We start from the raw sequence: 11,125 nt of genomic DNA, 5'->3' as shown, positions 1-11,125 counted from the left end.
AAGATACATATAGAAAATGGTTTAAATAGAAAGGCAAAAGAAAATTAAGGACTTTGAAAATTTGTAGCGCTATGAAATAAACAATACAAAAGTAAATCAGGGACCATTTAAGGCGCGAGAAAGGAGCTTTAGTGGACACTGTGATATATGGTATGGTTTGAAGAGACTGTTTATCGTACGTCGTAGAGTCGAGTTCATTGTCTAGGTCTGTTATTTTTAAAGATAAAGTCTTACTCGAGTAACAGTAGGGCTTCGGTTTCATTCAAATCACGCAAAAGATAAGAGATTTATCAGATAAGCTCGAAATGCACGATTCATCGAAAATAAGATGTTGCACTATATGTTGTGGTTCTTGATATAAAACGTCAATCGACTAATTAACTTATTTTCTCTTTTTAAACCTCATGACGGAGTAGCAAGGTCCAAGTAAGTCACCCTGCTCACGAAGGCTCATTATTAGTTTCATATATATATATTTATATATAATCCCATGGTATTTTTCTCTGTTTGACGTCATCGTATACGAGTGTTTTTCGCGGAGCCGTACAACTTCAAGCCGAAGGCGAGAAGTTGTGCGGCTCCGCGAAAAACACGAGTGTACGATGACGTCAAACAGAGAAAAATACCATGGGATTATATATTTATCACATGAACAGTCTTCTTATTTTTCTTTTGACGCAGAGGAATCAAAATTGTTGTAACAAATTGCATGAATTTCGTCGCGATTTGTCTTTTATTTACGCGGATCACTTTCATTTAACGGGTAAAGCGGCCCGTCACCCAGCAGATACTTTCATTCATAAATCCCATTAAGTTCAAATTTTGATACATGGAACGGTATTTCTACCAATCAGACACACGGATTCGGTCACGTGAACGTGTCAATCATTGTCTCGCGCTGTCGATGCCAGGCAAGTCGTCTATCGGCGGACATGGCTTTCACAGCGCTAGCGACGGATAGCCCTAGTATTTACAATATTTAGTAATTTACGAATAGATTTATGAAGTAAAATGCAACGACACGATCGAAACAGTATTTCTCATTCTTAGAGATGCTGTGGCTTTTGAAAAAATCACACAAGTTTTCGACTTTGGCGAGCGCGAAAGATTCAATTCGATGACACAAATATAGTAGACCACATCGCATGTATTGTTTGTTTGTGTGTGGCCACAACGCTGCCGTCACCGGTCTCCGCCGGTGTCAAATCGGATCCCGATCTCGGTCGTCAATGTTTTCGTCTGACGGACTTTGATGTTTGCAGTGACACATATCTCGCCCGTAGATACATCCTAATTTATTACTTGACGGAAACTCCGTTCTGATGTGTGTGTTGTCTGAGTCAACTCTCGAAATACATCGGGTTCCACGGCGCTGCACTGAAGAGTTATCTTCGCTACAGCCTTACGCTGAGGGTTTGATTCCGAGCTACTTTACGAATTTTTTTGTGTGATGAAGGACATTTATCGTTGTTAGTCGAATGACTTATGCTTTTGCCTCCTATGTCGCTTTCCCGAAGATTATACTGTACTCATTTATTCAGTTGAACGTACGTTGAGGTGTAGATTTCAGGTTTATCGCCAACCGGGATCGCCAGGTACTATACAGGTACGACTTCCATATGCCATTACGACTCGACTGGAGCCTAGCCACGACGCGACGTTACTGAGCCATTAAAAACGATCAACGGTATCCCCATTCGATTCTCAGTAATAGTTACAGTTTTTGCGGCTCGAAAGTTCGTTGGACATGCCGTCTGTGTTTCCATGTGCGGATTTGTCGGGTCACCTTTTTTGTAAAATTGTCATGAGCACACGGCATCGATCGCGACAAATCGGTCTGTGTTCGTCGCGTCTCGACGTGCAGGTAGAAAGGTACCATGCAGGAAAAAAGTTCCGGTTGATGACGTACAACAGGGGTAATATGATGACGTACAACAGGGGTAATATGGATTTCTTATCTGTGCTGGTGTACGTCACACAGGTGGAGATACGGGCCAGTTCATGTGATAATATATATATATATAAATAAAACCTTGCGTCATTTGTAAATTTATATAACTACAAGTAGTGAAACACCCGATTATTGTGCGAATGCACGTTTTTTCTTGCTATATTTAGCGACATAATCAAAAGCATGTAGCTGTTTGTGTGAATGCTTTATGCTATATATTCTTTTGTCTGAGCACCCGTTAATGCTTGTAGGTCTTATATACCTTAAGTGTTGTATCGTTACAAATGAAACCGTATTCAGATATCAGCCACATGGTTCTAAAGTCAGTCTTTTCCCTGTTTATCACAAAAAGGTAATTTGCACGACTTAAAACATTTTCTAGTTCAGTTTATCAAGTCTTGCATTCATATAATCAGGTTCTAATTCACAGCTAATTATTATAGAGGAAAGTTTATCACTGTCTTCTGCAAAGCAAGTCAGATTTATAAAGCTTGTATAAAACGAAAGTTAACGGCTTTATGAATTTTCCTAAGTTTGTTATCGAGCCGACTTACTTAAGTGATATAAAAAGTCGCTATTTAAGAAGATATTCTTGTTATTTTTGATTAACATTTGTGCATGTGTGCGACTATACGATGAATGTTTCCATAGTACATATAACAGTTGTATGCATATCAAAAACGTGTGTGCATCAGAATGCAGACCTCCTCAATCATTACGCTTTCAAGAGTTGTAATGTCACTGCTTTCAATTATGCTCTTCACAGGCAATTTCACGATGGAAGAGTGCGTAAACGATGATTGCAATTGCATGGTGTATAAAGTCTTCTGTCAACAAGACACTACCGTTCGCCCATACCAACAGAAAGCGGCTGAGTTTTGCAGCACCCTTTCCATACAGCCTGGTGGACCACCAGGTCGCCTTGCATCATTGCGTACTCTAGCTATCGATAATGCCATCAGAGGCCACATCACCAGCAATGGTATGGATACAAGTTCTTGCATTCCCAAATACGGGTTCTGGATTGGTCTTAGAGACGGCGCGACGGAGGGTGAATACTTCTGGAGTGATGGAGGAGCATTGTGCCCCTTTGACTTCCGCAACTGGGCACCAGGCGAGCCAAACAACAATACAAAGAAAAACACAGAAGATGGGCAAGATTGTGTTCAACTTTGGTAAGAATACGTCAGACATTAAAAATCAAAAGAATTACAGTGAAAACTATCTTACCAGACTTTCAATGACTAAATTATAGCACTTTAAATGACTAAATTATAGCCAAATGATTTTAATTTTTTTTTAAAATTTTATTCTTATGATAACCATTTTCGCTGACGATTCTCGCTCAAAGCGATCATTAATTCACAGTTGCCGTTTCTATCCCAAGCGCGTTTAAAATTCGGCGTGTTTACAATTAAACAAGGTTGGGTTGGAAGCAGTGGCTGACTGGTTTTGTGTGAGGCCTATCAGCTAGGCGATGTTGCCGTGAGTGTGTGGGGGTTCGAATCCCGTTTGGGTTATAGTAAAATTTAGATTTCTTTTTCATCGACTGAAAGTGTATTCGTCTATGATAGTTTTATGCATGTGTTATTATTTATTTTAAAATACTGGTATCATAATACATTAAATACTTAAAGATTTTTTAAGTGTATGGTATTCAATATAATAATAATAATAAAATAATAATAATAATAATAATAATAATAATAATAATAATAATAATAATAATAATAATAATTAATATAAGTATTATATAGAAATAATAACGCGAATAATAATAGGTTCAATTTCCGTGAAAATTTCACCATAAGGGTATTTTGGGTCGAAAAGACCAAATATGATATCGATTTTATTGCCCCATGTTTCCATGGTAACCATTTTAGGGGTTGAAAATTTCAGTTTTTCTAATATCCAATGAAAAGTTACTTTGATTGATATGAAAATTATCTAGCGGGGGGAGTTCGGGTCAGAGAACACAAAAAACCAGACTTATTTTAATGTTTTGAGTTGCCATGGTAACTATTCTGGGATTGAAAATGTTACTTTTTCCCTAATTCCTATTAAAGAACTATTGATTGATGTAAAAATTGATAATAAGGGTTTTTCTGGTTAGCACACCAAAAAAATCACACTCATTTTAATGTAAGATGTTTCCATGGCAACCATTCAGGAGTAAAAATTACCAGTTTTTCAAAGATTCCATCTAAAATCCAGGAATCAACAGAATGTGTTATATCAAAGGGATATTTTGGGTTAGAAAGACCAAATATCCAGTGTAAAAATCCAGTAATCAACAGAAATATTATACCAAAGGGTTATTTCGGGTTAGAAAGACAAATCCATTTTTACTACCCTGTGTTTCCATAGTAACCTATTTGCGTTTTAAAATTTCAATTTTAAAAGTAATCCCATTTACTATATAAATGTTCTCCTAAGTGTATTTGTAACAGCATGAACTCCATGTTCATTTTTTGTTTATGTTGCCATAGTAACCATTTCGGTAACCACAGCTTTTTTATTTAAAACCATAGAACCTCGAGAGGGTCTATATTAAAACATAATTCACAGTTTTTTATTTATTTTATGGATTTCTAAGTAACAACTTTTAACATTTGTTCGATAATAATAATTGTAATTTCTCTGCCTTCATTCTCGAAAGAATAATAAAGATAATGTATATTGGGGCCATTTTGGTCAAAATTATGTTTTCCGTTAATTTTAATAGTGTGTTAGAATTAATTTTACATAGACCAGAAATAATTTTTCAAGCATTTTTAATTGTGTTTCATGCAGTCATCCCAAATAAGTGTTATATAGTATATTACTAACTTATTATGCATTTATCGAATTAAGTCTATGCCTTCAAATTAATGTTATGTCCTGACATTAATTCTACTAGTATCCGAACCCAATCCTCCTTATCACCCAATGTACCATTATATTTATCACAAGCAGTAACAGGAGCGCACAGTTTTTTTTTTTGTTTTATTTAAAACATAATTCACTGGTACTTATTTATTTTATGGATTTATAATTAACGACGTATAATAATGTTCATTTTATAATAATTTATTTTGATTTCTTTGCCTCATTCCAGGAAGAATAATGAAGACAAATTATATATTTCTGATTGTTTAACTAAAGTAAAATTATTGCCGTGTAGTGGTGCATTATTTTTTGTGTGACCTGGCGTGACCCCATAAACTCTATGATTCTGATGATTAGCTAGATCTCCCCTTTCCATGGTAGCAATGGCTAAATTTGAAGATGATCCCTGTATACCTTTAAACATTTTTTTTAACCCAGCAGGCCAAGACAAGGGGAAATATTACAAGTTAAATGTTTCATGTTTAATATTGCCCAGGGCTCGAAATTAACCTTTTTTCCCTGGTAGTCCACTTGGGCAACCATATTCTGAAGTTGGTAGCCCGGTGACACTGGCTATTAGCCCATGCATATTTTAGATCAGGGGTATTTTTTTCGATAACCAGACAAGAAAGGGCTATTTTACAAGGTTCTGCCCATGAAGTGAATTTTCTAGTCTTTTGATGTGTATACTTGCACACCTTTAATGCCCAAGGAAACAGGTGTAATGGACGACAGTGGGACTCAAAAGTTTTGTGACCTATAAACAACCCGTTGTACTCTCACAGTTGTATGCAAATTTTAAAAGTCGCCATGACAACATGACAACAATATGGCCTTTTCAGCACTGAGACATACTGTAGCAGGGCTCAAAATAGACCATGGCCCTTCTGTTGGGAGGAGGCATAATTTCCGTGTCATTTAGATTGATACATTATTATCAAAATGCAACGACAATGCGTTTTTATTGGCCATCGTTTCCTGTGCCTGTCATTCAAGTACGTCAGTTCAGATATGGAAACTTTGTTGCAAAGTTCCACCGCATGGCCGGTCGTCTCCAGAACAAAGTCATACTATGGCAAATTTCTATGCCCAGCTGGGTTTGACTGCATTTATCTAGCTCGTCCCCAAGTGACGGACGCATCTTTCAACCTTTCAGCTTGGTGAAAAACGCATTTATTGATTCGCCAAAGGCCTGTGGACTCGCTTATTTTTGCACAAGTGCTACATGGACATAGGAAAAAGTTGTTGAATACTCACTGTTTCAGTGAATCCGCCATGATGAGAGTTCTCAAATCAAAAAATGTTGCCGAGCTCGAATACAAATGTCTTCAACGTCATTGTTATAAAAGAGTTAGCATTCCAAAGTCTGTCACCCTGATTTTTTTCAAAGTTTGAAGAAGGCCGGCATTTCCATCTGAATGATTGAACGACGTGAAACGCAAAATTCCATCGCATATTATCTGGCAATATGTACAGTAGAAATACTGTATACCGTCACTCCAGGTACGTATAAGCTTATACTCCACAAAATGGCCACAGGCGGCGTGAACTTTCTGAAAGGATTTCCTAAACGTCCTACTTGTTACCTTAGGGACTCACTTGTGATGTCCTGAAAAGTATTCTCTGCAGTAATTCCAGTTTCTGTCAACATGCAAAGCTCAATGACAAGATTATAGCACGAGACGTAGTGTACAGACTACACATTCACGCGCAGGTGAACTCAATTGCGCATGCTCATATTGGCAGACTACACTGGCAAACGAGTGCGTATGCGTGAAGGTATATTTGCAGCAAATACACTGGCATAGACTCTCCAAAGTCGCTGTGCCTTGTTTTGTGCGCGCCCACGACTGCCACGATCGGCCTGCATTCGAACACCTCTTTTTCAGAATTCCCACAGCTTCAATGAACTGTTATTAGATTTCTATATAATACTTATAGCCCCTAAACTTGTAATTAATATAAGTATTATATAGAAATAATAACGCGAATAATAATAGGTTCAATTTCCGTGAAAATTTCACCATTAGGGTATTTTTGGTCGAAAAGACCAAATATGATATCGATTTCACTGCCCCATGTTTCCATGGTAACCATTTTAGGGGTTGAAAATTTCAATTTTTCTAATATCCCATGAAAAGTTACTTTGATTGATATGAAAATTATCTAGTGGGGTAGTTCGGGTCAGAGAACACAAAAACCAGACTTATTTTAATGTTTCAAGTTGCCATGGAAACTATTTTGGCATCGAAAATGTTACTTTTTCCCTAATTCCTATTAAAAATGTACTCGGACATAAATCCCGGTATTTTGGGAATAACCTCATTATTATACACCTTTTTTAATTCAATTATACCTCGAAAAAATCAAAATTAAAGCTTTTTGGGGGATGCCCGTCCCGCACTGCACTGAGCGATCGCGAGCAAACTGAGAACGGGTTAAGCGCGTCCGCTAAGCGCACAAAACGAAATTTCAAACCCGCGCAGCGCAGTGTAAGCTTACGTGTTAGAAATTGTAGGTCGGCAGCATAATTTCACCCGAATTCACAGGCTTTTGATTCACCACTACTAACTTTGTGAAGTACCGAATGTTTAGAAGTATTTCCCCGCATTGACCGTAATGGTGTTTTGAGGTCAAAGGTCAATACCGTTCAATAACACCAAAAGTTATTGTACTCCGCGTCAAAGTTATTGGACTCTGCGTCCTCTGATACCGAAATTTACTGTACGAAGAAAACTCCATAGATTGCAGACGAAGGTGTATAATAATAAAGATAATGTATATTGGGGCCATTCTGGTCAAAATTATTTTTTCCGTTGATTTAGTCTGTTAGAATTAACTTTATATGGACCAGAAATAATTTTTCAAGCATTTTTAATTTTGTTTCATGCAGTCATCTCAAATAAGTGTTATATAGTATATTACTAACTTTAATATTATGCATTCATCGAATCAAGTTTATGCCTTCAAATTAATTTTGTGATAAAATTAATTCTACTAGTATCTCAAATTAATTTTATGAACCCAATGCCCCTTAGCACCCAATGTACCATTATTTATCACAAGCAGTAACAGTAGCGCACAGTTTTTTTAGTTAACACATGATTCACTGGTAATTATTTATTTTATGGATTTACAATTAATGATTTCTTTGCCTCATTCCAGGAAGAATAATGAAGACAAATTATTTCTTATTGTTTAACTATAGTAAAATTATGACCATGTAGTGGTTCATTATTTTAGTGTGACCTGGCGTGACCCCATAAACTCTATGATTAGCTGGATCCCTTTCCATGGTAGCAACGGCTAAATTTGAACATGGTGCCTGTATACCTTTAAACACTTTTTTAAATCCAGCAGGCCAAGACAAGGGGGAAATATTACAAGATAAATGTTTCACGTTTAATACTTGCCCTACTTGACATCATATAGGGTCCTCGCTTGTGCGAACGTCGTAGAAACACTTATTGCAACAATTTACCCTAAATATAAAGAATCGGCTGTCAATTAAACTGCGGTTGCAGTTACCAACCGGAGGTAAACAGTGAGACTAAGTAAACGTGCGCGTGCCCAGAAATACGATCTCAATAGACTAATCGTTTTGGCGTGTGCAAACTCACAATTATAGAAAACCGCAAAGATTAGTCGTTTTGGCGTGTGCCGGCTAATCGGCTAACAAAAAACAGGAAACCGCAAAACCGCAAAACGCAAAAAGTGATAAAGAATGTAAATAGCTATGGAATAGTTTCTATAAAAATCTCTACATATGTATATCAACGTCAACCTGGGGAATAAGATTTTGACCTGTAGCACAATGCTCAATGGAATAGCCAGTATTATTGTAAAAGGCGATAGTCATATCAAACTATTGACATGCGACAAAAATAATTAATCTGTCCACCTTTCAACTTGGTGAAAAACGCATTTATTGATTCGCCAAAGGCCTGTGGATTCGCTTAATTTTGCACAAGTGCTACATGGACATAGGAAAAAGTTCGACTCACCCTCTGGATTGCAGTTGAGAACATAACTGACTGTTTCAGTGAATCCGCCATGATGAGAGTTCTCGAATCCAAAACTGTAGCCGTGCTCGAATACAAATGTCTTCTCATTAAATTACGTCATTTTATACAAGAGTTAGCATTCCAAAGTCTGTCACCCTGTTTTTTCGAAGTTTGTAGAAGGGCGGCGTTTCCATCTGAATGATTGCACGACGTGAAACACAAACTTCCATCGCATAAGCTTATGTTCCGGCAATATGTAGGGCCTACAGTATAAATACGCTGCAGTTACGTAAGCTTACAAGCTTATACTCCACAAAATGGCCACAGGCGGCTTGAACTTTCTGAAAGAATTTCCTAAACGTCCTACTTGGTACCTTAACACTCACATGTGATATCCTGAAAAGTATTCTCTGCAGTAATTCCAGTTTCTGTCAACATTCAACTGTTCAACGACACGATAGCACGAGCATTACTGACACGCGCACATAGACTCAATTGCGCATGCTCTCTGAAGGGCGTGCGCGTGAATTGCGCGTGTTCCAACAGTGAAGAACGCAAATCGCATGCTCTGCCAGACTACTCTGGCCGGGCGAAATATGTGATATGCAAAAAATGTTTATTCTGCAATGCCAATATGAGGCTTACGAGGTTCGGTGGTTGCAGAAAAGAAATTTCACTGCACAGAGAGAGTGAGAGAGATAGAGAGAGAGAGAGAGATTGTTAATTTATGTTGGAAATCTTTTTCATAATCGTGAGTTTTGATGGAAGAAATTAAATTGAACTGATTGAACGTGTATCCATGAAGTTCGCACAAAATTAAAAAAGTCTAGGCCTGCTGGTATCGCTTAAACTGCTTAATGGCACTTTTCCGACAAGCATTACCCCTTGTGTTAATGATATCGCCCTCTCTCCGAACAGTATGACGCATAATTCTGCGCTGCACGTACGACAATTGGAAGTCACCCCATTGACAAAATTAAAATAAACAACACCTCTTTTTCAGAATTCCAACACAGCTTCAATGAACTGTTATTAGATTTCTATATAATACTTATAGCCCCTAAACTTGTAATAATAATAATAATAATAATAATAATAATAATAATAATAATAATAATAATAAGAAAACACCCTATTGTCACTGTTTCTCTGTCTCTGCCTGTCTGTCTGTCTGTCTGTCTGTCTGACTGTCTGGCTGTCTTCCTCTGTGTTTTCGGCTTCACTTCATGTCTTTTATAATAACCCGTGGCAGAGCTTACCCTTTCACAGGTTACACCATATCTATTAATCCCAACAGGTTCAGGTTCGGTCACGGTGGTCTTTGGGACGATGAATACTGCGACTTCCGACCAAAGGGCATTATCTGTGAAATTCCAGGTATGTACAAAATAATTATGTGTTATGTATGGCATGTATTGTAAGCAACAGAGAATGTCTTGAGACAGAGTGCATTTTTAAATCTGTTCGCTTCAAACACATTCGACAACAGTTGTTGTAAACTAAAGCTTCAGCATTACATCGATATCATGTCATATTATATATAAAAAGCGTTTGTAAGATTAAATCTTAAAATCGTTGATGGAAGGGAAGATTTCGATTTTCTAACTGCCTTGTGTTTGCATATCTGTGTTTAGAATGTTAGTTAAAACAAGCATATTAAAGTAAACAAATACCAAAGCATCTAAGAAATTGAAAATTAAAAAATATATGGAAATTCCAACTCACACTAACTCCTCAGGCGACGAACTTATTTGCATATTTCAAAAGATACGAAAGACTTTCTTATATATGTATAGTTATTTGTTGCTGCAATTTCTAATATAGTTTATAAGTCAAGCACACAAATATTAAGTGTGTTTTCATCTACAGCTGTTTTGTTTCTTTGTTTCAGATCCCTTTTGTCATTCCAAGCCGTAATAGAAACTCCACCGATCTTTTGACACATGAAACACAGGATACGTAATCGCGCCATCTGATGTTGTTTCGATAACATATTTTTGGCATTTCACTGTAGCTTACTGTAACATTATCGCCAACGTGCGACAAAATGTAGTGAAATAAATCGTTAACAAGCAAGCAAGTCGTTCGGCACACGTGGCTTCATTTCGAAAATGCTTAAATCGGGAACTAAAACAATATGTATTTTAGTGTGCGTCCTATTAGACAATAAAATCTTGATCAACGATCGAAATGCATCCTGATTTTCACACAGACCTTATAAGGGTTTTGCCTAGAGTAGCAGATAATGTATTTTGATCTGACTTTCATAATCTGAAAGAGTTTATGGTTTCCCTATCGATGG

The 11,125-nt window shown here is 37.1% G+C and overlaps 1 protein-coding gene across 1 annotated transcript; it reads left to right on the top strand.

The window, feature by feature from the left end:
• Positions 1–336: 336 nt before the first annotated feature.
• LOC139122458 (echinoidin-like) lies at positions 337–10,899 on the top strand. The gene is made up of 4 exons (XM_070687845.1): positions 337–426; positions 2,718–3,126; positions 10,121–10,200; positions 10,715–10,899. The coding sequence occupies exons 2-4, from the start codon at positions 2,729–2,731 to the stop codon at positions 10,738–10,740; spliced, it is 504 nt and encodes a 167-aa protein (XP_070543946.1). The 5' UTR covers positions 337–426; positions 2,718–2,728; the 3' UTR covers positions 10,741–10,899.
• The last annotated feature ends 226 nt before the right edge of the window (positions 10,900–11,125 follow it).

This window comes from Ptychodera flava, chromosome 2 (assembly GCF_041260155.1).
Source record: "Ptychodera flava strain L36383 chromosome 2, AS_Pfla_20210202, whole genome shotgun sequence".
Classification (NCBI taxonomy): Eukaryota; Metazoa; Hemichordata; class Enteropneusta; family Ptychoderidae; genus Ptychodera; species Ptychodera flava.
Note: the sequence above shows the minus strand (reverse complement) of the source record. Positions and strands in the feature narration are given on the sequence as shown.